The sequence below is a fragment of the Cryptococcus neoformans genome, chromosome 4, assembly GCF_000149385.1.
Source record: "Cryptococcus neoformans var. neoformans B-3501A chromosome 4, whole genome shotgun sequence".
Classification (NCBI taxonomy): Eukaryota; Fungi; Basidiomycota; class Tremellomycetes; order Tremellales; family Cryptococcaceae; genus Cryptococcus; species Cryptococcus deneoformans.
Genome location: NC_009180.1, coordinates 1,326,644 through 1,353,604, shown reverse-complemented (window position 1 = coordinate 1,353,604; position 26,961 = coordinate 1,326,644). Strand labels below are relative to the sequence as shown.

The following is a 26,961-nucleotide window of genomic DNA, read 5'->3' as shown; positions in this document are numbered from 1 at the left end:
CCAATCCCTTTCTTACATAGGCACATCGCCTCACTCCGCCCCTCGATGGCTCAGTACGCAGACTCTCTGGCGGACGCTCTCGCCAGCCTCAAGCTCCCTTCCGGTCCCGAACACCTCGAATCGCAGCGGCGCAGTGCCCCAGAACCATTACGTGATCCCCATGGAACCCTCTTAAAGGTGTGTAACCCACAGATAGGGACCTTTGTATGCGTCAGACGGACGCTAAGAACGTAGTCAACTCCTCTCACCACCCAGTTCATCGAACATCTTCTATCGGAAGAAAATTTCGAGAACGACCCTAACCTCGCTGCAATTGGTTATGAACTCGAAGCTCTTCTGTCAATCTACGGTGATGAATCGGTTAGGCTTGCGTTTACATCCAGGCCTCCCTCAAGAAGCTCTCAACTCGCTGATATCCCCAATTCTGAAAGAAGAGGCTCGCAGCAGTGGACGGACGCTGTTTGGAATGCGGAAATTGGTTTTACCCCTGGAGAACGGATTCGCTATGAAGTCAGTCTACCAGTGTGGGAGGAAGGAGATACCCTGGAGGGAGTAGATCCGACCCTCATGCCTCACAAAGCTCCTATTATGCGGATATTAGTTAGCTTGCCTCCAACTTATCCAAATTCAAGCCCACCGCAGCTTCAACTTTTGGGACGATATCTGGGCAGTTTCGCCATAGATAGTGGATTGTGTGAGATCCACCCCTTTGGCTCTTGATGCGATCGCTGATAGTTATATCGACGCAGTCGGCAATATCACCCGCACCTACATATCTTCCGATGGCGCTCCCTTCAACCCTGGCGATGTCTGTGTTTTCGAGGGATTGACCCACGTCCAGTCTTTAGCTCGCACATGGTATTCCCAGCAACTCGCATCTGGAGCCGCCCGTGAAGCTCAGCGTAACCCCCAAATCACTGTCTCCGTGTCAAATTCTCCTGAAGCTTCTGATAACGAAGATGCCGGCTATTCCCGACGTCTCTCTCCTAGACCAATGTTCTCCTACACACGTACAGCAAGCGATACGCCACCAACAGAAGCAATGCTCCGAATCGAGGCTGGCAAGGATCACGGACTAAAAGTATGGGTGTCGGAAGAGGTTGTGGATAGAAAATCGGTGTTTGTTGGACGAGCAGTCAAAGTGACCGATGAACGAGATGTTCCATTAGTAGTGCACGAGCTCTTGGGAGATAAGAGAGTAGCTAGAGCAGCTCATCCAGCCATCTATGCTTATCGAATTGCCAAAGATGTGGGTGGAACAGCAGGGAAAGTCTACAACACTGGTACGTTGAGTCAGTCATTTGACCGGTCAAAACTGATATGTCTGGATAGATTATGATGACGATGGAGAGTCACAGGCGGGCGGAAGATTACGCCATCTTTTGGAAATTTTAGAACTTGAGAACGTGATGATCATTGTCACGAGATGGTATGGCGGGCACAAGTTGGGTGCTGATAGGTTCAAACATATCAGTAAAGTTGCTAGAGATGCTTTAGAGATTGGTGGGTTTTTGGATGAGAAGAAGGATTCGGGAAAGGGGAGAAAGGGGAAGAAGTGATGGCTTATATTGCTTATAAGGGGTTGCATTATCTGTACCGGCCTGGTGCCATCATCTATGCATTTTTGGGCCTTTGGATAGACAATATACGGGTTGCGGGTTTTGCGTGTTCGACCAAATCACAGCGCATGAAATGAAGGATTATACAATGATACGGTGAATACTGTACAACCAACGCTATTACTCTCTACTCCTACTTCTTCTTCGCTTTGCTTCTGCTTCTGGAGCTAGTGTTATTCCATCCCCTCCGCGGCCAAGATTTTTTTCTGAACGAGGTAGCCTTCTTGGCCTTTCCCCCCCTCGTACCGCTCTCATCATCATCACCAGCCGCCCTAGGATTTTTCAAAGCGCTGTTGATATCTTTATCGGCACCTCTGCGAAAGTGCGTGGTATAGAACTCTTGTAGCCGATCATCGAGGTCTGAAATCATGGTGAGAGGATAGTCCATGGTCCCGAGGACAGATGTCGCTGCTACCGGTCCGTCTGGAGGGTGCTGGATCGGATCAATGTGGGGTATATCACCCAGCGGCCGCGGGGATGTAGAGACAGGATCTTGGTTGTTGAAAGGCAGGGGATCATAATTATCGTAAGGTTCGTCATACGGGTCATAATAATCCTCAGTCGGGTTGTAATCGACATGCCCTATCCATCTTTCATCTGGCATCGACTCATCGAGTATCTCAATGACTTCTGGTTCCTTCCCCTTCCCCTTATCGTTTCTCTGCTTCTGGGCGGTTATCACTTCTTCATCCTCCGAATCTATCACCATCCTACGTCGTTTACTCTTTCCCAAACTTCCCTTGCTAGCCCGCTCTGTCGACCCGGACGAAGGAGGCACATTCTCTTTGTCTTCTATGGCTCCCGGGAAAGCCTTGCGTATCCGCGATGGTAAAGGAGGAGGGGAAGGAGACCAGCTGATAGGAGTCGACGGATGTGATTGACGGGGCGAACTACATGGAGTTTGTGGGACAGGAAGTGAGACCGGGTCCGAGGTGTTGAAATGTGAGAGTTCGGGAGTTTGGAACTGTCGCCGTTCTACGAAATAAGCAAATTCCTCGTCAGCTATTGTTAGAGGGTGAAAAAGAGGGCAGGCAATAAGGCTGCAAGAGACTCACCTGTAGCATCTTGTGAAGAATGCTTGCTACTACTGCTTGGTCCACCATGTCGATTGACGATTGGGTCTCTGACCCACTGACTAGCCGTTATACTCTCAATCCCCGCAAATTCATCATCCTCATCGTCGTCGTCGACGATCACACTGGAGCGGTTCATTGGTTGTTTCGCAAGAGAGGGTCGTAGGCTGATGCCAGCAATGAACAGGATCGGACGCGACGGAGCGGGAACCGTCAAGCTGTAAGAAGCCTGGGAGCCGGATTGACACAGAAATAGTCACGATGTGCGACTCTATCGGGAAGGTAAGAAACGATAGAAGGGAGAAACTTGTGTCTTTAGGGAGTCAAATTGAGTTGCTGGCTGCTGCTTACTACGTATTTCAACGAAGCCCAGTATTTTCTCCGTCCGCCACTGCACGACGCGTCTCTTTATTATTATTAAGGATGTCAATAAATGACACGACCTTTACAGTTACAGAATCTAATTAATGCCTTGATTCAGACAGCATCAAGAAGCCCCCGTGGCGCAATCGGTAGCGCGCACGACTCTTAGAGTCTGCTTGAACCGGTTACGGGCCATCATCTCAATCGTGCGGTTGCGGGTTCGAGCCCCGCCGGAGGCTTTCTTTTTTGCTTTTTATTCGTAAACGTTTGGCAATACAAGCATCAAGGTTGGAGCAGTATGTAAAATGGCAAGACAAGAAAACGAGTAACAAGATGAGCAAATGCATTTTCGTGTACATATTTACATGCAAGAGCGGCTAGCAAGATGCCACCTGAGCTAGGGGCTACAGTCATTTATTTTCAATCTTGGAAATTCAAAGTTCGTTAAATAGTCATTTTGACCTTGTAATGCAAGAAGCTTCTCAAATGGAAAGCCCATTAATGGAGTTCATTAACGACCCTGAAATTTTGACCCTCCGCATCTGCCATTGTCACATTACCGTCCCCCCTGGAAGGGTCAATAGGCTCGGTGGTGTCAACGCCGCTGTCCTGCACGGCATGAGCAAGAGCTTGCTGGGCCTGCACTCGGGGAGGAGGGAAAGAAGAGTCGGCAGCGGCGCTTCCAGTGGTGGCCTGCAACTGAGCAAGGGTAGGTGCTTGGTGACCGGTAACATTCTCAGAGCCAGAGCTGGAGGCAAAAGTAGAAGAAAGAGCGCCAAAGTTACGGTCAAAATCGGGAGGGCTGGTAGCAGAGGTAGTTTGGGGGACCGCCTTGGGAGAAGAGTCGTCGGATGTGAAAGGGTTGTTAGAGTGAATAGGGCTGGAGGCGATGTTGGAGTTGGATGATCTGCTTGTGGGTGGTGTGCCAGTGCCTTCGCCGCGAGAGGGGACTGAATCGTTGGTAGATCCGGTAGCGCTGGCATCGGTTTTAGACGTGGAGCTGGGATAAACTTTGGCTGGGGACAAAGGGCTGTCGCGGTTCTTGATTAAGGGGCGGAAGACAGATTCGTGGATCTTCTTTGCGCCCTGTTAAAAATGATTAATAGATATACCAAGCGAACAAGGCTATGTACTTACCTGAGTCTTCGGGTGAAGCAAATAGGCAAGGAACAAGAGCTTCACAGTGTAATATTGGGCTGGTTGTCTCGTCAATGTCTATAGATGTGATGTTGCCATGAATCTACTCACGAATTCTCTTTTCTAAAAATCCGGCCATCAAGCTCTCAAGAGTTTGGATGCAGCCGAGAACCACAAAGAAGGAAAGCAGAGACTTAACCTTTTCGTCATTGGCACTACTTTCGGAAGAGTCGAGCACTTGGGCTGAAAGGTAGGCAGCAGGAAGAACTGTCAACAGCTGGGTAGTGGGAAGTGCGAGATGGAAGATGTTGACAGGGATGAGGAGAATGTATCTGAGATATTTGATCAGCACAGTGATCATCCACGTATGGGTTAATGCTTACAGCAGAACGCCACCACCTACAAGGGCGACCCTGTCGATGCCAGTACGCCTCTCCAGTTTCATAATGGTCGGGCTCTTTCCCAGCCTCTCTCGAAGACCTCTGGTCTGGTTGACAGCGACTTGTTTGGCGTTTTGGACAGCAGGGTGGCTTGCAGCGTCCTCGACAGAGTGCGAAAGCTTATTCACCCTTTGACGAATGCCAGTTGCCTCTGGTGCAGAATTTTGTTGCTGTTGCTGCTGCTGCTGTCGCTGGTTGTTGATGTCTGCGGGAGTGGGGACTGGAGCAGGGACAGCATGCGATGGCTCTGTGGATTTGAAAAAGTCATCTGCGGGACGTGCTTGGGTGGTAGGGTCCATGTTAGCTGTTGGTATGGTGTTGCGGGGTGAATCGTTGAAGAAGTGAGAGTTGGCATGGAGCAGGATTAAATAGATGTGGATGCAGTGGGATGCGATGATGTCACTGCACCACCTTTTGCTGTTTGCTGGAACTATGCATCCCGTTTTGCGCAAGCGCCTTTGAGTCACTCGTCACTGCCGTCATACTCCCTCTCCAGTTGCAAGACGGGGAGGTGGTCTTATTAGTGGACGTGACGCACAAGTTGTTCATGCATGCACAGGTTTGTCCAATTTTTAGCTACTGCCATGATCTGTCATGTCTTTCGGTGGATAATTTAATGGATCAACGATAGGTGATAGATAGCGAGGGACATGCCGAGAATTACCATATCGGGTAATTTTGATATGAGCTTCCCCTTGTATAAATGGGAGTTTTTAAGGGGCTTTCATTTTTAGTCCTTTGTTTATGACGATACACCGTCGTACGTGCTTCCTTGCATTTGCCGAAATATATATTTTATCCATTGGTCCGGCATACACTTCAAAGTCGGTCGCTCAGACAACACTGGAGATTGAAAAGAGCAACTTCCTGCGCAAAGGACGGGAACTAACCGTCAGCCATCACATCATTACACCGGTCATGAAACGAAACAGCGAACAATAGAAATTCTTCCAGGACCACTCTGTCGACTATGCATTCTTCTTAACACATGCAGACGCCGTGATCAGCGCGGACGATGGAGCACGATCTCACTCTGTATGCTACCTGGAGCTTGGAGGCGGGTGTGAGTGCCTTTGGACAAAGGCAATGTGACTGTGTAGTTCGACAAGTAAAAATCAAAAAAAAAATCAATCCAATCTGGCCACTTGGCATGCCTTTTCTGCCATTCTGATATCACCTCACTCATTATGCTCACTATAATAGCCTGACATTTTTTACAAAGGAATCACCTCCAACCACTAGTCATTTGCTACAGATATCAGCCGAGGTAAGCAGACCCACCGTATTCCATTGTCAATTTCCCATACTCACGTCCCTTTCAGACTCTGTCCCTCAAGCCTTCCTTATCATTGTGCAAGATGGCAAAGGCAAAGACCCCTCCACCGCCCTCTGCGCTCCATTCATATGAGCCCCCAACGGAAGTAGCCTCGCATCCTCCCTCGCAGCGTCATCATCACGACCACGAGCACCATCACCATCATTCCCATTACGTTCGCTCTGTCAGTCCTGGCGAGACTGTTAAAGGGACCATTGAAGAGAAGCAGGTGGACGAGTTGAAAGAGGAAAAGATTGTTGAAGCGCAAGTCAAAGTTGCTCCTGAACTCGTTGCACCGCCAGTCATTGCAAGTGCAAAAGCAAGCACCAACGCAAAAAGTAGAGCTGCAAGTGTCGAGGCTCCTAGTGCAGCCGCAACTATTTCACATATCACGAGGACAAAAAGTATCCTCGCTACAACGTCCGCTCCTGCACAAGTAGTAGAAGTCGTACCCGCTGCTCCAAGTGCCTCTTCCATTGCTGCGCCTCCCACTACGGTTGTACCAAGCGTCAAAGCCCGTCCTAGCAAGGCCCCTTCTGTAAAACCCGTAAACAGGCGACCAAGCGTAAAGGTCCCTTCTATCATACCTCCCTCCCTTACATCTTCCCATCGTTCGAGATATTCACACCATCACCCCGAAGTGATCGTCAACGTCACCATTCCTCAGGCAGTCGCTGCGCCTGCGCCCCTTTCCCCACCAGTTATCGCGGCTGTCCTACCCGCACCTACTGTCATAGAAGGAACGGTAAAAGAGACTACTGCAGAAAAGTCTTCACCTCTCGTAGTACCAGCCACCGTCCCTCCCACCACGACGCAAGCGTCCACAATCGTCACTAGCCCTGCCGCACCGCCGAGCCCGTCGCCATCTACCAGATCCCGGCTTTTCAGACTTCACAGTACCAAGCCTACCACCGCGCCTCTCCCTCCAGTGGCTCCGACAGCCGGAGAACAAGGTGTAGAAGGGGAACCGGAAGAGGAGATAGTGGAAGAGACAAAGGTGGTTACGACTACCAGAACCTCCAAGCGTCGACCTGCTAGTCCACCAAAGGTTTCCGAGACCGGTAGTCGTTACGTCGAAAATATCCTGGAAGAAGAAGCTCCTGCACATCCTCCGCCGCCGCCGCCGCCGCCTTCTACCAAGCCCAAGTCTGTCAAATCAAGGCCAAAGTCTCTTGCGTCACTATCTCCACTCCCTAGTGCACCGAACACGCCAGTCACTATGAAGTGCCATTTTTTCGGTAGTAAATCATCTCCTCCGCCGCCAAAGACGAGAACTGTAGAAACCACGACAGTGGAAACAGTTTCCTACCCCCTTCTACCTCAGAGCGTAGAGGAAGCCGATGTCGACACCGCTGCAACTACTGCCGGTGGTCCCACGACCAAAGGAATCAGGGGCGCAAGATCAGTCGCGCTTACGGCTAGTAGCGGGAGAATGTCCGGAACTAAAGCTGGGATCCGTCCGATTCCAATGGGTATGTATCCCCCTTTTTCCATTCTTTTTTCTTTTACTGCCATCTCTTTTGAGAAACAGAGAAATGCTGAGAACAAGGAATGTACGTAGTTGATTACCAAGCTTTGATGAAAAGATCGCCGGCGCCTTCTCAGAAAAAGTCTTTGTCGCCTCCTACAGTTCCCGCCGCTCCAGCGCCTGTGCCTTCTACCACTGTGGAAGTGACTACGGCTCCTGCTCAAGCAGTGGCAGCAACTGAGCTACCTCCAGCTACTACCGTTGCCGTGACCGCGGCCGCTTCAAGTACTGGCCCACCTCCTAACGCTTTACCCCCGTCGACAGCGCCTCCTCCGTCCACTCTCGAGCGCACAACGGTTGCTATGGAAGCCACAGCTCTTACGAGTCCCAAGACGATCATGACTTTATCGGCTCAGCTTGACAAGGATAGTCATGGAAATGAACATCTGCACGCTCGCTGGCGTGATCATACCAATGTCAACGAAGTAGATTTGAATACCGGGCATGACGCTGGAGAGCATGTGGAGACCACCGAATCGCCAGGAGAGACAGACAAGGAGCGGACGCGGCGGGAGAAGAGGGAGAAGAAGGAGCGGGAAAAACGGGACAAGCTGGCAAACTCGGCGCCTTACCGGCCTGTCGGGGCACTGCCGCCACCGAAGAGCGAGAGGTGAGTGTTGCATGGCTGTGTGGAGGATGGACGCTGACTGCCCTACAGGTATGCATATCCGCCTGCTCCGACTGAGATTGGGCGGCAGGCGAGGGAGCGGCTGAGTGAGAAGACGGGACGTGGGGGGTGAGTGGCTGTTTCTGGTTCCGGGGGGCTTTGGGCGGAAGGAACCCCCTTTTCCCCGAAGAGGTCCTTTGGCTCAACACAGTCTCAAAGCTGATACGCATCCTTTGTTCCTGTCGTTACATATATATCCCAGGCCCCCCCTCCCCCTCCCCCGCCCCCAACTATTCCCTAGACCACCACCACTCGTCGGCGTTCGCCCACCGACCATCCCGCACCAGATGTTCAACCCGATGATGCTCAACCCGATGATGTCCGGCTACCCCATGGGCACAATGGGCATGCCGATGGGTATGGGCATGCCAATGGCCGCCCCCATCCCCGGCATCATGCCTGGCATGCCCGGCGTCGGCAACTTGCCAAGAGGGTGGTTTGGAAGAGATCAACTTGGAAGAGGTGCGCAGATGGGTCCTGGGTTGTAGTGTGGCAGGCGTGCATACATAGAATGAGAGGGGCCGCGGGGGAGTAAACGCACTGAATGTGGCATGTGGCGTGGATTGGAGTGAGAGGAAAGGCGATGAAAATGAAAAGTGAATGTGTATTGATGTGCCCATTGTTAAGTAGATTTTGCGGGGCCGGGCGGTGTGGGCTCCAGGTATGCAGACCTCTTTTTTCGCCTTGGTTGCTTGTGTCCTCGCACGCATATACGAGAGATCAAACTGACATGCGTACCGTAGCCAACCGTATCGACCTCCTGACCCCTCTGCCCTGCCTCCAATGCCATTCGGCCTGCCGTTCATTGCTCGTCCAGGACAAGAAGGATTCGATCAGTATGGGCGAATGTGTAAGTAAAGAATAGAGTGATGGGTTGTATGGAGAGTCCATACTGACAGCTGCGCATTTGCAGTACCACCCACCTTGCCTGAAGGTGAGTAAAACCGCAACATTGTTAATCAGGAAGGGAAAAATGTTCAATCAATTTCCCATCACCACAGGATGGGACGGCTGGGGTCGGCCCATTGTAGCTGCAGGAGCAAACCCTCCTGCCCCTGCTGTCCAACCACTTCAAGAACCGCCTGCCCCTCTTGCACAACCTCGTACCCGCGCCGTGCCACGAACTACCCAGCCTTCTGCGATCGGTGGAAGTACTTACGGGTACCCAAATCAGTCTGGCTCACAGACTAGTACCTTGGTGTCGGAGACCGCTACCAATAGACCTGATCAGTACGTAGGCTGGAGAAATTACTACTTGGTTTCAAAGAAAAGTGATCGGAATGACCCGAAAGGATTCTGAGATATTCCCGAGGGAAAATCGGAGAAGAGGGAAGGCAAGCGCCCCGGCGTCTGCTACCCACTATTTTCATTTTTATTTTGGGGGGGCCAGAGTCGATGGAATGGGGACGATCATGTCGCGATGCAGAATGCATGCTTATGATTGTTTTTTCTTCGTCATAGGCCACCATGCTTTGACCGCCCTCCCGCTCAACATGACTCTTATTACCGCTACGAACCTTTCGAAGCCTTTTCCTTTTCGGCCAAGTTGCTCAACCATCCTCACCAGCTGCATCTTCCTCCTGAGCTCGTTAGCAGGGATGTCAATGAGCAAGATTGGTAAGTTCAAAACATCATTGCAATGATATCCATCATCCCACTAACACTGTCTCAGGATGAAATTCATCGAAGACTTTGCTCGAGAGGCCCTCCATGGCGCATCTCATTCGCTCACTCGACAAGCCAGAGGCCAACACACTGGTCCCGACCCTATCCTTTCTGAAGCCGTACATTCTCTTCTCGCTTCCTGGGCTGTTGCGTTCTTTGCCCCACGAGGTATCAGGGTATATGCCGCCCAGAACGGCAAGAAGGTCATCCCACCGCCTATTGGGCCATCACACAGTACGCGTGGCTATTCCCATGCCTCGGAGTGGAGCGACAGCGAAACCGCATCGGATGATGATTTTGGATACGGAAGCGAAGATGAGAAGGAAAGGCAAGCCAGAAAGGGTGACATGTACTTGCCTAAACGGGAAAGGGAGATTAGGAGAAGTGAGCGAATAAGAATGAGAAAACGGGAAAGAAGGCGAAGAATGAGGGAGTTTGAACTTAAGAACGGCGAGAATAGGGAAGCTTGGGAGATCCATTTCGTACCTGCCACACCGACGATTTGGCTGCCAGGAGCTAGACCTAGGACATATGGTGAACCTGTGGTCAGACTGAAGCGCTAGAGTCCAGGTGGGTCGGGTCAAAGATGGATAATATTAGGGATTAGTATGTCAAATGGAACTGAGAAGCTTTGGTCGGTCATGATGGAAGATTTTGCCTAGTCATTGTCAGAACAGATACTTTTACTCATGTATATGGTTTCCAGACCTTGTCATGCGTTAAAAAATGTGAACTATACGTGACACGTGATGGACCTCTTAAATGAATCAGCTTGAACATCTCGCTAGCTTGGAAGAACCTCATAGGCGGTTACTTACTATAGGATATAAGCCTCAACCCAACTAATCATTGTCTTCAAAATTAGATACAGCCTAGTTGTATCGAGTCAAAAACGATGCAAATACCTCAAACGGTTGAAGAACATGTTGGCTGATACAGAATGACATAATAAGGGAGAAGGATACATCGCCATCAACCTGTGATATGTGATACAGACATTACCAGTCAGTAATGAGACACGAGATAATGGTTTACGATGTGTAAACTCACCATCAGTACATTATATTCCTTCAGGCTTCGCAACTTTTCTCTTCTCCTTTTTCCCAGTCACTTCGTCCTCCATTTCCTGATAGCTAACCGGCAATAAGGGATTACCTGTACGTCATTGATCAGTAAATGATTTGAAAAAGAAAGAAAATGCAGTCAACAAACGTACCAGCTTCTGATTTCGCATATACGACGCCCAGCTCGTCCGCTGCGGTTGACAAATAGTAGCTCCTTGCATCACCTAAACTTAGCTATAACATTGAATCTTTCAGCGCGGTCGCTCCCGTGAGATTCAAAGATTGAGAAAAACTCACCACCTTCGCCTTAACAATATCGCCTAATCTGAAACATTCACCCATTTTCACCTTGTCTCTTTCTGTTAACCTAATGTCCGCAATTCGAATCAGGCCCGTGAAATCTTCTGAAGATTCGGGAAGGGGACGATCGCTCAAAGTTGTAAGAGTCATATGTGCCTGTTGAGGTGTCAATCTAGAAATCTGAGATTTGCATGAGTGATATTTCACAGTCGTAGTCAGGCGGGGACACTTACAACGCCGATCACGATGGAGTCTACATCGACTGTACCGACGGTTTCCTCCCTCCCTATAACGCTGACAACCTGCATAGAATCTATCAGCACTATACAGTACACGACAACGGATCTTGAACATGGCTCACAGCACCGTCTCTCCGTGGTCTTCCCACAACACTAGCCAAGATTTGACCGTTGCGCTCATAACAACCTTTTCCGCATTTCGGTAGGGGCGGGGTGATAAGTTGGGCCGGTAAGGGTTGACCGGGCAGAAGCAACGATGGTGATGACATAACCGACGATTGTGGGACCGAATTAACGAATGGATAACGTCTATTAGGAGACAGAACGATGAAAGGCTGGAATTGACGAAATCAATGCAAGGTGAGTGCTCGAGTGGGTCGCCGTCTTTCAAAAACAGAGGGAAGCCTCCACCTCTCCGTGCGGATCGGGACACCCCGGTGGATGTACCCTCAAAACTAGGCATCCGAGAAGTCAGGCGTGCCTAACAATCGTACTTCGACGGTGACGAAGCAACGCGCGTTCCGAGGCGAATCCCATTCGTGCAAAGAGCTGTATTCTCAATCAGTAGACATCTTTCCTCACTTAATTCACTCATAATGTCTCGCTCTTACGACCGAGGTAAGTAGGGGCCAAGCAGGGAATAAGGCTACATCTCTCTCTGGCATCCTGTCGAGCTCTAAACTCAGAAACATCGCTGACAGTGTTCCTTTAGCTCTTACTGTCTTTTCTCCTGACGGACATGTAAGTTTGTTAACGTGTCTGCGATCCCAGAAGGTTCCGCTGATAGAACATATAGCTTTTCCAAGTAGAATACGCTCTTGAAGCCGTGCGACGAGGAACATGCGCCGTCAGTTATCTTCAATCTCCCACTGTAAACCAACAACTAACCCCTGGCGATTTCAGGTTGGTGTCCGTGGTAAATCATGTGTGGTCCTCGGTGTGGAGAAGAAATCAACTCTTCAACTTCAAGATCCTCGAACGGTCCGAAAGGTTGCCATGCTGGATGATCATGTTTGCGTGGCTTTTGCTGGTAGGTCGGGTTGTTTTCAAAACCCTGGTTTAATAATTAATGACGTCTGTAGGTCTTACTGCGGATGGTCGTATCTTGATTGACAAGGCGAGAATTGAGTGTCAATCACACCGACTGACTGTAGAGGACCCCGTCAGCATTGAATACATCACCAAGCACATCGCTGGTATTCAACAGGTGCGCTGTTTGGTTTTGTTTCGCACATCTCGTCTGATTAGATTCCATAGCGATACACTCAATCAGGTGGTGTCCGACCATTCGGTATATCCGCTTTGATTGTCGGGTTTGACCCACATGACACTATTCCCCGACTGTACTCTACCGAACCAAGCGGTATCTACTCTGCCTGGAAAGCTTGTTCTATCGGAAGAGCATCCAAGACTGTCAGGGAATTCTTAGAGAAGAACTATGTGGAAGACCTTGAGAGAGAACAGGCAATTAAATTAACAGTGAAGAGTCTGTTAGAAGTTGTGCAAACTGGTGCGAAGAACATTGAGATTACTGTGATGGAGTCATATGGTGTTGTTAAAGTGAGTATTTATTCGAAGCGAACTTAGCTGGACTAAGCTGATATGATAATAGGCCCTTGAGCAATCTGATATCGAAAAAATTGTCGCTGAGATTGACGCTGAGAAGGAAGCTGAGGCCGAACGTAAACGTCAACGTCTGGCTGCCACACAAGCAGGGCAAGCATCTATGGCCATGGGTTCTTCCGTGCCTTCTGGTACAGAGACACCGGCCGGCCGCCCTCAAGAACATGCTTCAGCCCCTGGGGGTGACAGTGGGGTGCAATAGATAGTTGATGTATATGTAGGCTGGGGGGTATAGCGGAATTATGCATGATGTAGAATATGGATGTCTATTGTGCAGATCGACGAGGCAAGACTGAGTAGGGTCTACGCAAACCAAGACGACTTATCAAGTCTGCAGGCATGCAGTAGACAGGGTCAATATCTCGTAGATCTGGGTAGCCCAGGAGAGAGAGGCCGGCAACTCCAAAGATGGTATGGAAGACGTCGACCCAATCCCCCGGCCTGTCTCCTATGCCTCCGTCATCAAGATCCTATAAATGTCAACATTTGATAAATAAATGATGGGCTCTCTTACCTGGGCGCTCAATATGAAGTTAATTAATTTATCCGCGTTGACCCAGTGGATTTTGCCGATTATGGATAATGAGGCGAGACACCACCAAGAATAACATACCTACGACAATCAGTCAGTGTCTCGTTGGTAGAATGGTGTGACTTACGTCCTCGAGCTTCTCTGGCCTTCCGTTAAGACCTCCATTAGGTAGCTGTCTTTCCGACAACCACGCTCCTAACAAATCTCGGTCCACGAGGTCCAGTCGATCCAGGATGGTTAGTGCTGCTGTGCAGACCCAAACTTGTCCTGAATGGCTCTCTGTGCCCGGACTAAGGCCGAATCCTCCATCGAAGTTCATGCACTTTCGAATATTTTCGGTGATGCCTTCTATTTGTTCGTCTGTAAGGCTTGAAAGACGACCGAGGAGGGAAAGGCAGGAGAGCAGAATATAAGAAAAACGAGTGTCTGACTCTCCCCATTTGTCGCCAGATACGGAGCCGTCGGGATTAACAAGTTTGAGAAGGACTGCACATGAACTTAGGAATAGCCAACATGAAAAGAAGTTATAAAACATACAAGAAATGATACGCTCAATATCCGCCCGATCAAGAGCGTCTTCCATGAGCAAAACCTGGATTCCCGAAAGCGTGGCCAAGATGTGACCATCGTGACCAGGATGCGGTCCAAAGGTACCTGACCGATGTCAGCTATATAATACTTCGACTTGTTGAAATGACCAACGTACCAGTCTCATCGTCCCAGCAGGACAGCACATACTCAATGACACCTTCCCGGTCAAGCGCTTCTGGCTGCCCTAGCATATATAAGGCAGTGAGTCCCCAGTAGATCCCGTTGAGCCGAAGATGAGAGGTTATATAGTAGGCCAAGTCCTTTTTCTGTCATTGAGAGAGTTGATCAGCATTGTATGTGGGGAAGATATGTAAGAATGGTTAGCCCCGAACGAGGGCGACACACCTTGTCAAGATCTTGGATATACTTGATATGCAAGGACTTATTAAGAGGCTGCGAGGTGGCGGCTAGGGACATGGTGGCCGGATCGTCAGTTATGGGAATGAAGAGATGTATCAGATGATGGCGCTCAACGAAGGATATGTTCGTTGGTTATGACGGACGAGCCGAGGCAACCAAAAGTGGAGGTCATCCACCCTATCAGTATTGCTTTTGTCAAGAAAGAACCTTTCTCTTAATCATAATATTCCATTCAGATCAAAATACAAGGTATACCACAACTAGACCAGTACCCATGAGTTCCTTTTGGATCTCTGCGCGCTGCTAGAAGTAGCAAGATGCCAAATATATTACCATTGCCTCGCCCCACATCCACAACTCTCCGCTCTTCCATCATCCTCCCCAGCCTCGCCCAGATTTTCTCTGAGCTACTTCAAAATTCTTTGGATGCTGAAGCTACCAAAATCGAATGCTATGTGAACTTGGCCAAAGGGAATGAAACTCTGAGAGTGGAGGATAACGGCACCGGTATCAGCAAGAATGGGCTAGCAAAGATAGGAAAGAGGTTTAGGACGAGTAAAGAAATACACGAGGGAGGATTGGGGCCAGTAGGATCTTACGGATTCCGTGGAGAAGGTAAGTTGATCTGTATAAAGCCCTAATGAATACTGAACATTGCCACAGCCTTAGCATCTATAGCTTCACTTTCCCTTCTAGATATTACTACACGCAGAGCTTCGTTTCCAGTTTATACCAAAATTCTCAGACATTCGAAAACACTATTCGAAGGCCCCAATCCTGATAGGCATATTGCAGGCGGCCAAGGTACTACAGTTGTAGTTCGCGAGATCTTTCGTACCATCCCCGTTAGAAGAGAAGAGCTGGCGGCGACAAGTAGCACGCTTTTAATGAGCCAATTGAAAAAGGTTGTTGAAACGCTAGCACTAGGAAATCCAGGCGTCCGATGGGTATTATGGGAGGAGAAGACTACGACTACTGGGGGCTTGAAACGAATCATGAGTATCAATGCGGTAAGTCAACAAATGGACGGCACTTGCTATTCATGACTTACTTTTAACTTAGTCTGATTCTGCGTTGGACGTGTTCAAAACCCTATACGGAGGCGCCCTTGTTCAGAGCGTCCAAAAGATTAAAGTAACCGCTGGGAAAAGAAAAGTGGACGGTTTTATCAGTATCTCGGGAGATGTCTCAAAAGTAAGATGCCGCTAAAACGTTACCAAACCGATGCTGACACAGTGACAGGCTCATCAACATCTTTGTGAATTTTGTCTTGTCATGATGTTTTGCATTTTACCGACTGACCGGCTGCAGATATCAATAACTATCCAATCGATCGCGGAGATGTACATACGGCGATTGCTAAGAAGTTCGCCAGTAGCAAATTCGCTAATCTAGCATCTGCCGGTCAGCATGACGAGGATGAAGATTATCACCCTTGTAAGCATTAAATTCATTGGTACTTTATTTCGCTCATGTCACAGCAGCTGGGCGACGTTCTCCTAGAAGACTTGAAAGATATCCTGTATATGTACTGAACGTAACTTTGTCGGCCGGTGAATTAGACGTTTCCTATGAGCCTCAGAAAGGTGTTCTGGGATACAAGGTCAGTCGGATTCTTCATCTGTTGGGTGTTCGCTGAATTCTCCTGCGCTAAGGATATCGAGTCTCTGAAGACAATGTTATTGGCTGTTGTAGACGAATTCCTTCGTCGAAATGGATTTGGCCCAGCACATACCCCCTCTTCGATGTCAAGCCCTACCAAACGTCCTGTATCGCATGTTTCTCAACCCGTTGGCCGCCTTGCATCTGCACTCGGGAGGCCATCGCCTCTGTCACTGTCTTCTTTGCGCACCAATACGCCTGTTCCTCGACCCATGTCGCTTGCTCTTCCTTCAAAGGATAGTCCGAAGAGAGTTGCATCCCATTTATCAGAGGAAGCGCCGGATTCCACGAAACGGCGACGACTGATGTCTCCCGAGAAGACTATTACGCCTCGTATTAGCGAAAGAGGCACTAGAAAATCCAAGTGGATCGACGATCTCTTGGCCAAATTGAATACTGGTGTTTTTCCTCTATCCCCCCATACTTTTCGAACAACGGATCATGAACACGACTTTACAGGCGATGACGTAGCGTCTATGGCTGGCTGCTCATATGAGCCTACTAATCCGGTGTCATTACCTTCTCCATTTCCGTTCACTACCGATGTGCAAATCTCGAAATCATCCCTCTCTAATGCAACTGTTCTAGGTCAAGTTGATCGAAAATTCATCGCTGTCGTCCTTAGTACCAATATTAATTTGACGACCTTGGCTTTGATCGATCAACACGCCGCTGATGAGCGGGTGGCAGTGGAGAAAGTTCTTCTGGAACTTTGTGAAGGGTTTGCAAAAGATGATTTGTTGGTGGCGGAGCTCGCTAAGACTCGACCGATGATTATTCTCACTCAAGCGGAAGCCCAGATCCTCTCCCAGCCTTGGGTACTGTCATTGTTCAAGAGATGGGGCATTCGCCTCACCATGCCTCCTGGACTTTCTCATGGGGAGTATATTCAAGTCAAAGTCGAAACCGTTCCTTTAAGTCTGTTGAGCAGACTGGGTAGAAAGGAAGGTTCAGAAATGACAAGACTTGTAAGAGGTTATTTACCAATCGTGGCGGAACATGCGAGCGAAATAACCGTTCTTGTCGAAAATCTCGAAGGCAAAGCAATGGAAGATAACGAAGGTGGGGACACCGAGGGATATGGGGGAGACTGGGGCAGACTGATGAGGTTTATGCCCCGTGAGATGCTGGAGCTAGCAAATTCAAAAGCATGCCGAGGTACACTTTCATCCATATTCCACCGCTATCACTCGTGCTGATCGTTTATCCCAATAGGTGCCATCATGTTTGAGGATCGCCTATCGCATGATCAATGCGACCGCCTTATACAGCAGCTATCCCAGACAAGATTTCCATTCATGTGCGCCCATGGACGGCCATCGATGGTACCACTTGTCATTTTGAATGAACAGCAAGACAAGCCCGTCACTAAAGCCAAGCGGAAGATAAACTGGGATAATCTTCGAAACAAAACGTACGAAGGCAATATGGACGGCGAGAATGATGAGTAGTCCAGTTACTATAAGTTCAATCCACCGTCATCTGCAGAGCAAGCGAGACAGCTGTATAAATAAATCATTCCTGTTGTATGCATGGTATGTGATTATTGTACTGTACATCAAGTGATTGGTGTTGCTACTCCGTACTTTTGTTCATCCTGGTCGAGCCTCTTTCATTGCTCAATTCTTCTACCCATTGTGGCCAGCGCTCTCTCACCCTCACCATTAGTCGATCAATTCCTGCCACATTCCTCCCCCTCTCCCTTTGCTTTCTACCGAATTTGTACAAAAGCCTCACAGTCTCTTTATCAGGCGGTGGTATGGCACCGCTCCCCATTTCTTCCAACACGACATGACCAGCTTCTTCCACTTCCCCACATCTGCATAGACACTCTATCCACCCATCCCATTGTTTCTTCTCCCAAACCAGACCCCATCGTCTTGCCCATCCCCACGATTTGCGCGCCTTGCCAAGCGAATAACTCCAGCCGCAGGTGTCCAGCATCACATTGATCGCAGCGCCGTAGACTTCTTGCACCGTTTCGCGAGGCTCACGTGCTCGACGTTGGACGAGCTCATCCCATACTTCGAACGCCTCGAAAAAGGCGCCTACGCGGCCATAGGCGTCCATAAGAGCCGTCAGAAGAGGTATATCGGGAGATATGAGAGGATCGAGTTTGACTAGTGTGTGAACATCGCGAATGGCCTTAGTAATACCATTAATGCTTTCTTCTGACTCGACAGTGTTTCCTCTTCGAGCACGGGTGGCAAGTTGACCATACTGTTTGAGCAAGGACGATAAAATATAAGGAGAAGGAGAGTAACCAGCTCGATCCATGTCTTTCATCATACTGATAAACAAGTCCGGAGGAGTAAGGGGCGAATGCTTCCAGCTTAGGTTCAGGAATGTGGTAAGAATGGCTGAAAAGCCGGCGCGATCGATTGCGTTGGGGTTGAGCGCATGGAAATGTGAATAAACGTTATAAGCAGATATGTGATCAGGCGAAGCACGCATGAGAAGAATGAGGAGAGAAATTAAGTTGGTAGGGGTGAAATCCAGTGAAAGTGTGCGCATGTCGTCAAGCAACCGGATGACTGAAGCCATAGGCGGGGGCTGGGTGCGAGCACAAGCAACAAGGAGTTTTTCGTACACTTCTGCAAAACGCAGACGCGTATTTTCACTCTCAAGTTCGGCACTTGAGGCAAGAGACATGTACTGATCGTAGATTCGAAGGGCATCGTCAAGTCGGGTTTGTTTACGCGATGAGCACAGAGGAATGATAAGGGTTCGTGTGAGCTCAACGTCGAGAGTCACACCTCTGCCTTGACATTCTTCGTACAGATGCATGGCCACTTCCAATGCTTCTCGGTGCTTGACATTCTGAAGGTAATGTCTGATCACCTCTGCCCATACTTTTGAACCCGGTTCCGTCCCAGCCATTTGTTCGGCTGCATGGATCGCTGCAATAACGTCCGAGTATAAGACTTTGGACTTTGAGTCGATGAATTGGTCGAGTTGCTCAAGAGCCAAGGCGAGAATGGCGTTCTGTTGGACAGTAAGGCCTGCATCACGCATGCTGAGGACGGTGGTCTGAAGTTTGGAGAGATCGTGGACAGCGATGTAATATTGGACTTGAGCATCCCACATACGAGGTCCAACGCCTTCTAAAGTGAAGAAGTCCCATTTTTCCATGATCTGCTTAGCTTTCTCAAGCTCGCCATAAGCAATGTGCACTTGCATGACTTCGGCCTGGATATTTTGATTAAGGGTAACACCCTTTTGCTCCATCTCAGCTAGAAGAGGCTCAAGACGCTTTTTGTTTTGACTTGGATGAGAACGAATGATCCGAAGAAGCAGAATGTAGTCTTCTTGATTGAGTGGAGTCGTTTCTCGGAATCGTTGAATAACGATGTCGCTAAGAGCGATATCGGCATCAACTGCAGCGCGCAACATCAATCTCCAATTCACATCCTTCTTATCCATGGACAGGGCTATCTCTAAAGCTTCTCTGACCATCCCACAATTCACCAGTCCTTGAAATACCACATGTTTATGATCTCGCCTCACTGGATATCCAAATCTAGTGGGGAAATCTTCATAGATTCTTCGCAGTAATCGAAGGGCCTTGGGGGTCTTGGTCGTGCTTTCCGCCAATGCTTTCATGGCACCCAGTAGCTGCTCTTCCGACAGAAGGTTGGAAGGGATAGGATCATTGACAACCATGTAATACGCCTTGCTCATTGCTTCGAACGACCGCGTTTGAAGAGCATTTGCAAAGTCTTCGGCCGCAGTTTCCGGCGTCTGACTTTTTCGCACCCGAGAAAAGAAGGAGGTGAAAGGCGAGAGAAGGGAAGTAGTAGAGCTGAGCCGAGTCTGATACATGACATCGTTGCCTGTGATGGAATAAGCCTTGCGAAGGAAGACACGCATAACGAGTGAACTTACGTATAGGCTCTTGAATAAGCTGCACCGATGACAGAAGAGGTGTGCGAGCCTTTCGCAGGGCTAAAACAGCATGCCGTCTCTGCAACAAATTCGCTGGATTACAGCGTGCTCTGAATGGCATTAGTTTTGCGCGCAGTTTTGAGTATGTCAGAGGTGGTTTTGGCTACCTCAATGTGCTTCGGCGCCATGTCTGGCTTGTTTTGTCGGATCGTTGTTGCTTGTTGTGTCGTTGTCGTCGAGGAGAAGAGATGATGGTATAAAAATTCCACGTCACGCATCGGCGTTTCTCCTCGTCTTCGTCGTCGTCGTCACAATTACAGCAGCAGCAGTGATCGGTGGGGCAGGAGTCGGAGGCCATCTACCATATACATAGACCATAAGACCGACTCTTTCAGCAACTACCACGAGACGGCCATGGCTACGAAGAATGCCCTCAAGTCTATCAAGGCTCACTTAGGAGAAAAGAACTCCGAATCCGCTCTCTATGAGGCCACCGAACTTCTCAAGTCCATCGGCCCAGACTCACCAGAAGCTGATCAGGTGTAAGCCAGCTCACCATGGAAATATGTTCGGAGCTGACTCGTCAAGTCTGGTCTTTCGAGGGCTCGCCCTCACTCAACTTCAAAGGCTGGACGAAGCGGAAAAGGTGAGTACAGCTCGTCTTCAGATCACAAAAGGCAGACTGATCAGAGGCAACAGTCATATCTTCATGCTTATAAATTGAATCCCAACAATCCTCTCGCATCCGTTGGGCTACGGCGGCTGTACCACAAAAACCAAAGTTGGGAAAAGCTTGCGACTTTCTTAGAGGTGCAAGTGCAAACGACGTTTGAGAAGTAGGTAAACCTTTGCGACACCCAGCTAGTTCTGACAGTCATCACAGACAGGATGACGAAAAGCTTGCAGAGGTTCTTAAAGAATTATTAGAGGTCAGAGAGCAACATGGGCCTGAGGAAAAAGTGCAGGCATATCTTTTCCATTTGTGCAGATCACTGCTTACAACCACATAGCTTTATCGGACTCTTGATCTTCTTCTCCCTTCATCGCCTGTAGCGGGGCTTTTGCAGTCAGTGACGCCACCCCAAGGGACTTACATTCCTCTAGCCATCCCTGTCTACCCATCAGCATCTGACATCCTGCCGACTCTTCCTTCCCCTCTTCCCCACCCTGTTCACCTTGCTGGATCTCTTTCTCTCGCATTGGTATCCCTGATCCGCTCGGAAATTGAGATTAAACAGAAGATCGATGCACGGGTTAATAATGAGCGCAAGCGCCTAGGTGCTGGAACAGAGAAGGATGTCAGGAGGAAAGTCGACAGAGAAATACTCGGAACAGAAGGCATGAGGCTGGTCGATCTCTGGAAAGAGATTGCAGGTCATCCACAAGTGGAAGAGGAGATTCGAAGAGAGGTTGAAATTCGGGAATTCGAATTTTGGAGGAGACTCGTCGCTGCTCTTCCGTATGTCATTATTCGTTGACTGGGCAATGGAGGCTCATACTCTGTGCAGTGTCGAAAATAAAATAGCTTCCAAAGAGTCTGCTGGTAAAGCCTCACAAGCTGAGATGCCGGCCAACGCCTCCAACGAACTTGTTGAGCCGGCGCTCTTCAAAGCCAAACAATATGTAGCTCCGAATCGCACAGAAGCTCTCTCTCATGTCAATGCGCTCGCCGATGGCTTCGTCCTACTCGATATCTCGGCCAAGGGCGCCGAGGAGGGCTGGCGATGGGTGTTAGAGGGCAAAGATGAGCCTACTTTGTGTATGTGTTTTCTCTATCATATATCAAATTGTACTAATTGTCCTTTAGTCTATGATATTGATTTGCTTCACAAGTATTCTGAAGCGTTTCCCAACTCTCCTATGGCATGCTTTATAGAAGAATACTGCCGGTGGTTCAAACGTCCTTTGCCGGAAACGGAGGAAGATTCTTCAAAAACAGAAGCATACGAAAGAGACGAGAAAGCCGAGGGTTCTGTAAAGCACCGGAAGAGTCACAAGGGCGGGCGAGGTGCTTTAACAAAGAGACAATCTCGTCGAGCCCATCTGCGGGAAATCCATGTGTCAGAGGACGTTGAAAAGGAGGAAAGAGAGGAGCTGTTCTCGTCGATGACTGTTAGTCTCCATTCTGTGTAATTCAAGTACTGACGGGAATTTCAGAAACTTGTCGACCAACTTCCGATGTCCATTTTTGCCCATAGGGTGATGGCGAGAATCGCGCTTGAAGATGAAGATTGGTCCAGCGCGATAAGCTTTGCTGAGAAGGCCCGCAAGCTTCTTACCGGACTGGAAGCTGAGAGAGGTATCACTCTTTCCAAGTAAGTACATGATTAACTAACGTTATATGTCACTAACACATTCTTTAGCGTTCGCGCAGACCTCGATACAGTTCTGGGCGTAGCCCTCGTCCCGCATTACCCTCCCAAACACCATGTCCGTGCAGCGCGCATCCTTGAGACAGTGCTCAAAATCCATCCGACCAATAATGAGGCCCGTTTTGCCCGTGCACAAATTTACGAAACTGCCGGCCAATGGTCTGATGCTCGTCATCATTTCGAAAAAATTGTCCAAGATGGCGGGAGCGAAAAGGAAAGGTTGGATTCAAAGGAAGAAGTCGGCTGGTGTTTGGCCAACGAAGGAAAGCTCGAGGAAGGGAGAGATATATTGGAGGAGGTCATAGAAGTCAGAGACACCAAGACAGAAAAAGAAAAAGAGGCAGAAGCAAGGGAGAGGGGGAGGACTTGGTGGAGATTGGGCAGGACTGAGTGGATGATCGGAGGTGAGTCTTGGGGTCCTCGAAAGACTATCCAATCGAAGTTAACAAGATGATTGCCTTTTTAGATGAGGAAAGTAAGCAACATGCCGAAGAATGGTTTATGGCATCTGTCCGTGCACACCCAGACTTTGCGGCGTCTTACACTTCCCTTGGAGTCTGTTACTCATCCGCAACCCCTCCCGATAACGAGCGTGCCCTCAAATGCTTTCAACGAGCTTTCGAGCTTGACGCCACAGAAACTGATGCCGCTTATCGACTGGCAAATGGATACGCCGATGAAGATGAGTGGGCAAGGGTGAGGACGATCGCCGTGCGTGTGATGGAAGGCGAAGGGGGTCTGGAGGGTGTGGCGGGCGGGGACGTATTGAACGCTAAAGGAAGATTTGCTCCGCAAAATGGTTGGGCTTGGAAAGCACTCGGCTCTTCCGAGATGCATTATAAAAAATATGCTGAGGCCGCCGCCGCCTATCAGATCGCTCTTCGTGCCGATGATCAGGATGTATCCACGTGGATTATGTTAGGCGAGAGTTACGTCAAGTGCGGGCGACACATGGCAGGACTCAAGACATTTGACCATGCCCTAACCCTCGATCCCGACAACTGGCGCGCTCTCTACAATATCGGTCAAACTCAAAGCCAGCTCGGCGCTTTCGACAAAGCCATTGAAGCCTATCAGAAAGTCTTGGAAATCACCCAGGATGAGGATGTTGGTGTAATTGCGGCTTTGGCGGAGGCGAACCTTTCTCTCGGACGACAGACCGGAACGGGAGGCTTTAGAGAAAGGTCAAGAGGAGCATTCCATCGAGCGATCGAGTTGGCTATGAAGGTGCTCAAGTCAGGAAAGGCTCACAAGGCATGGGGATGGAAGCTTATTGGCGACGCTACCTATGAATTGAGCGGACAAGAATCAAATATTGAGGAGGCGCAGGATTCGTTTACGGTTGTACAACCGGTGCTGATTTTCCTTGTTGAAGATGACACCGATCGTCGGTCAACAACACCAGGTGTCGGCCATGCAGCAAATCTCCTTCAAGATGTTGTCTCCACCACCACTTCTCTCCGGGCTTCGATCTTCGCTTTCGCGTATCGTGCCCATATTCTCAAGAACGAGCCCCGTGTTATCGATCCAGCATTGTATGACTATGCCAGCGCCTTGCATACATTGGCTGGCAAACTTATCGAAAGCGATGAGAGGAAGCAATGTCTTAAGACCGCTATCAGCGCTGTAAGGGCAGCTTTGGATAGGAACGCAGGCGATGAAAGGCTTTGGAATGCTTTGGGTGTGATTTGTGCGACTGCTGGCCCACAAGTTGCTCAACACGCTTTTGTAGTGTCTCTCGAGCTCTACAGCAAGGATCCAGTTGTTTGGGTCAACTTGGGATACTTGTATCTGCATTTGGATGATCTCGATCTCGCCAATCAATGTTTCCTCAAGGCTCAAATCATTGATCCCGATTCTGCGAGGGCTTGGTATGGACAAGGCCTGTTAGCTGACCGACATGGTGATAAAGAGCATGCCAAGGCACTCTTTTCACACTCAGTGACACTCTCAGCCCAATCCCTTCTAGAAGCGGACCTTGCTCTTGCAGCGGCGACTTTCGCCCAATTCTTCCGCCCCAACGCTTCTGTTGATTCTAGTCTTCTTCATCAACCCGCGTTTGCCCTCAAGCATTACTGTCATCAGCGCCCGCGCGATTCCACTGCTGCTCATCTCTATGCTCTCATATGCGAGCGATTGGGTCTTGTCGAGGAAGCAGCGTTGTCACTTGAAAATGCCGCTGCTGTGTTGGAAGAGGAATTTGAGCGAGTTGAATCGGGGGAAATTGAAAACCTTTATTCTGTTGCCCTTTGCAACCTCGGTCGAGTTCGCCTTTCTGCTGGCGTGTACTTAGAATCTCTTGATGCGCTCAACAACTGCTGGGAGCTCATTGCGTCTTCATCTGAACCGAGTGCAGTTTCTCTAAAGCCGCAATGCAAGCTCCTGCAAGGTTTGGCATTCTACTGGCTTGGACAGATTGATGAAAGCCTGGAGGCATTCCAAGCAAGTTTAGACGCAGCGACACAGAATCAGGACTACGATGTCAAGGAGAAGGTGGCAGTGCTCCTGAGTAGAACGTTGTGGGGGTTGGGAGGGAATGATGCGAAGGAGACAGCAAAAAGTAACCTCATGGAATGGTATGTAATTGCCGGTCTGCATATAGTGAAATCGATATACTTATCTCGTTATTACAGTTTGGCTCGAGAAAGACCATCTCTTGGAGTTATCTCTACTCTGGCGGCCATTGCGCTCGTATCCTCCGACGCAGATCTTACTAATGCTGCTGTCTCCGAGCTCCTTACTCGACCTATCGCGGAGAGAGTACAAGATCCTTCTGGACAGGCCAATCTCGTGCTCTATCTACAAGCTATCTCTGAGGGTCGAGAGGAAGACGCCTACAATACATTACAGTCCGCTTCTCAGGCCGCACCAGCATCTCGAAGCATACGGAACCGCCTTGTAGAAGCCCTCATCAAGGCTGGCAAATCAAAGGAAGCGCTTGATGTTCTCGCTGTTAAAAATGTTAAGGAAGGAACTGCTGAAGTCAAAGCCAAGGAGGAAAGATTGCTTGGCATAGGAGAGTTGATGGAAGGAGATGCGAAGGGGATGAAAGGAGTAGTCAGGAGCGTAATGCTTGCACCTTGGGAAGATGAGAGCTGGCAGGCTTTGGCGTGGGGAAAGAAAGTGGTTGAAGAGGCGGGCTTGATTGAGACCAAAGATGGGGCGAAAGATGACGCCGCGACTAAATTAGATCTTACAGAATGATCGAACAAATGATATGTGATTAAGAAGGCATCAAACGATTTCAACAATGCATTGCAAGTACATATATATATATATATACCACAATGCAACCGTTGTCGCTCCGTGCTCAGCGAGTGGTTGTAGATTTTAGAGTAACACCACTACGCGTTAATCGGAGCTATATAGGCAGCCATTTTCTGGCTACTCACGCGGCACGATAGCATGAAACAATTCATTAGCGAGATAAGAGGAGATAAATCTTTATTAGCTCCCCATATGCTTGTTGTTGATGAAGGATGATTACCAAATAATAGGCTTGTTGAAATGTGAGGATTGATGCCCCGCTGCTGGCAATCTTGCGGCAAAGATAAGGTGTTTCCTCAATAGGTATGGAATATATACTGTTGACAGGCCATACGCAGGGCGTTCATCATGTCATCAGCGTGCGGTCGGCAGCCAGCAATTAATGATGGGCCGGACGAGGTCCTGCTGGAGGACCCAGGAACGGACGGATGATGCACTATTCCTGCGCTGTGTACATCATATAGTATTAAGAGGATGTAAAGTAGTGTTTATAGCAGCATTCTTGCGCTTCTTCATGCGTGGGACTCATACATAGGTCCGAAGAAAGAAAATATGGTAAACAGGAGACTTGTAAAGATACTGACCTAACTGACGGTAAGAAGAAGATCATAATAATAAACTTAAGTTCCCACCAGTAGTAGCCGTGCGTGGCTCAATTAATGTGACCGTCTAAAAATCTGGATTTGAGATCCGGAAGTCAAACGCTAAGAACGAAGAAGGTTCCGGACCTGGATCTGCCCAAATGCCTGGATCTCAACTGTCTTGTAGTAATACTACGATGGGTCGATGATGGCAGGTAGCGATGTGAGCAGAAGAAGAAGTAGTAGTAGTAGTATTTAGTTACTACTCTTGCCCGACGCGGCAAAACTAACTTTTGAGAACCGCTTCGTAGACGAAAGTCCCCATCAGCAGATAAAGGGGTGAAAAATCTGCCCTTATGAAAAAAAAATAGTAGTAATGATGATGTGCGAGGTGGGGGTGTATCTCGCTGGACCAAGTCGAGTCGACGACGAAGTGCATGCCTACTACGGTCTGAGTACGCAGAAAAAGGTACTTCTTTTGTAACATTTCATGCTACAATAGTATTGCATATGCAACGTACCATTTTTGCCATGCTTTTAGCCAAGATCAGTTAAGGGGGACTCTTCTTGCTCACAATCAACTCTAATGGCGGGCAGGCAATATTTAAATAAAAAGGTTCGGGATCTGTCCATAATTAATTGATTTTTTTTCTGCATTCGTTATCGGCTATGTCCGGC

General features: G+C 49.0%; 11 protein-coding genes across 11 annotated transcripts; 6 read left to right on the top strand and 5 right to left on the bottom strand.

The window, feature by feature from the left end:
- Positions 1-45: 45 nt before the first annotated feature.
- Positions 46-1,559, top strand: CNBD4730 (hypothetical protein; the record flags this gene model as incomplete). Its single annotated transcript, XM_770651.1, has 4 exons — positions 46-177; positions 235-694; positions 750-1,283; positions 1,333-1,559. The coding sequence occupies 4 exons, from the start codon at positions 46-48 to the stop codon at positions 1,557-1,559; spliced, it is 1,353 nt and encodes a 450-aa protein (XP_775744.1).
- Positions 1,560-1,752: 193 nt separating this feature from the next.
- On the bottom strand, positions 1,753-2,831 carry CNBD4720 (hypothetical protein; the record flags this gene model as incomplete). Its single annotated transcript, XM_770650.1, has 2 exons — positions 1,753-2,594; positions 2,675-2,831. The coding sequence occupies 2 exons, from the start codon at positions 2,829-2,831 to the stop codon at positions 1,753-1,755; spliced, it is 999 nt and encodes a 332-aa protein (XP_775743.1).
- A 722-nt stretch (positions 2,832-3,553) lies between these two features.
- CNBD4710 (hypothetical protein) lies at positions 3,554-4,931 on the bottom strand (the record flags this gene model as incomplete). Its single annotated transcript, XM_770649.1, has 4 exons — positions 3,554-4,141; positions 4,193-4,251; positions 4,304-4,524; positions 4,576-4,931. 4 exons carry the CDS (start codon positions 4,929-4,931, stop codon positions 3,554-3,556), a joined length of 1,224 nt encoding a protein of 407 aa, XP_775742.1.
- A 1,059-nt stretch (positions 4,932-5,990) lies between these two features.
- On the top strand, positions 5,991-8,215 carry CNBD4700 (hypothetical protein; the record flags this gene model as incomplete). Its single annotated transcript, XM_770648.1, has 3 exons — positions 5,991-7,419; positions 7,509-8,085; positions 8,134-8,215. The coding sequence occupies 3 exons, from the start codon at positions 5,991-5,993 to the stop codon at positions 8,213-8,215; spliced, it is 2,088 nt and encodes a 695-aa protein (XP_775741.1).
- Positions 8,216-8,429: 214 nt separating this feature from the next.
- On the top strand, positions 8,430-10,370 carry CNBD4690 (hypothetical protein; the record flags this gene model as incomplete). The annotated part of the gene is made up of 8 exons (XM_770647.1): positions 8,430-8,604; positions 8,675-8,710; positions 8,770-8,803; positions 8,886-8,992; positions 9,056-9,076; positions 9,144-9,372; positions 9,604-9,759; positions 9,815-10,370. The coding sequence occupies 8 exons, from the start codon at positions 8,430-8,432 to the stop codon at positions 10,368-10,370; spliced, it is 1,314 nt and encodes a 437-aa protein (XP_775740.1).
- Positions 10,371-10,867: 497 nt separating this feature from the next.
- CNBD4680 (hypothetical protein) lies at positions 10,868-11,679 on the bottom strand (the record flags this gene model as incomplete). The annotated part of the gene is made up of 5 exons (XM_770646.1): positions 10,868-10,962; positions 11,024-11,105; positions 11,169-11,351; positions 11,405-11,473; positions 11,533-11,679. The coding sequence occupies 5 exons, from the start codon at positions 11,677-11,679 to the stop codon at positions 10,868-10,870; spliced, it is 576 nt and encodes a 191-aa protein (XP_775739.1).
- A 327-nt stretch (positions 11,680-12,006) lies between these two features.
- CNBD4670 (hypothetical protein) lies at positions 12,007-13,235 on the top strand (the record flags this gene model as incomplete). Its single annotated transcript, XM_770645.1, has 7 exons — positions 12,007-12,028; positions 12,123-12,151; positions 12,207-12,257; positions 12,314-12,440; positions 12,493-12,617; positions 12,668-12,970; positions 13,023-13,235. 7 exons carry the CDS (start codon positions 12,007-12,009, stop codon positions 13,233-13,235), a joined length of 870 nt encoding a protein of 289 aa, XP_775738.1.
- A 64-nt stretch (positions 13,236-13,299) lies between these two features.
- On the bottom strand, positions 13,300-14,573 carry CNBD4660 (hypothetical protein; the record flags this gene model as incomplete). Its single annotated transcript, XM_770644.1, has 6 exons — positions 13,300-13,503; positions 13,548-13,646; positions 13,693-14,051; positions 14,103-14,219; positions 14,272-14,422; positions 14,502-14,573. 6 exons carry the CDS (start codon positions 14,571-14,573, stop codon positions 13,300-13,302), a joined length of 1,002 nt encoding a protein of 333 aa, XP_775737.1.
- A 260-nt stretch (positions 14,574-14,833) lies between these two features.
- On the top strand, positions 14,834-17,629 carry CNBD4650 (hypothetical protein; the record flags this gene model as incomplete). Its single annotated transcript, XM_770643.1, has 8 exons — positions 14,834-15,131; positions 15,180-15,526; positions 15,579-15,710; positions 15,759-15,774; positions 15,828-15,953; positions 16,001-16,119; positions 16,172-17,336; positions 17,394-17,629. The coding sequence occupies 8 exons, from the start codon at positions 14,834-14,836 to the stop codon at positions 17,627-17,629; spliced, it is 2,439 nt and encodes an 812-aa protein (XP_775736.1).
- Positions 17,630-17,753: 124 nt separating this feature from the next.
- On the bottom strand, positions 17,754-20,184 carry CNBD4640 (hypothetical protein; the record flags this gene model as incomplete). The annotated part of the gene is made up of 2 exons (XM_770642.1): positions 17,754-20,011; positions 20,064-20,184. 2 exons carry the CDS (start codon positions 20,182-20,184, stop codon positions 17,754-17,756), a joined length of 2,379 nt encoding a protein of 792 aa, XP_775735.1.
- A 293-nt stretch (positions 20,185-20,477) lies between these two features.
- Positions 20,478-25,639, top strand: CNBD4630 (hypothetical protein; the record flags this gene model as incomplete). The annotated part of the gene is made up of 12 exons (XM_770641.1): positions 20,478-20,605; positions 20,652-20,709; positions 20,763-20,899; positions 20,947-21,022; positions 21,074-21,522; positions 21,572-21,822; positions 21,871-22,175; positions 22,221-22,378; positions 22,427-22,839; positions 22,902-23,822; positions 23,871-25,011; positions 25,069-25,639. The coding sequence occupies 12 exons, from the start codon at positions 20,478-20,480 to the stop codon at positions 25,637-25,639; spliced, it is 4,608 nt and encodes a 1,535-aa protein (XP_775734.1).
- Between the last annotated feature and the right edge of the window lie 1,322 nt (positions 25,640-26,961).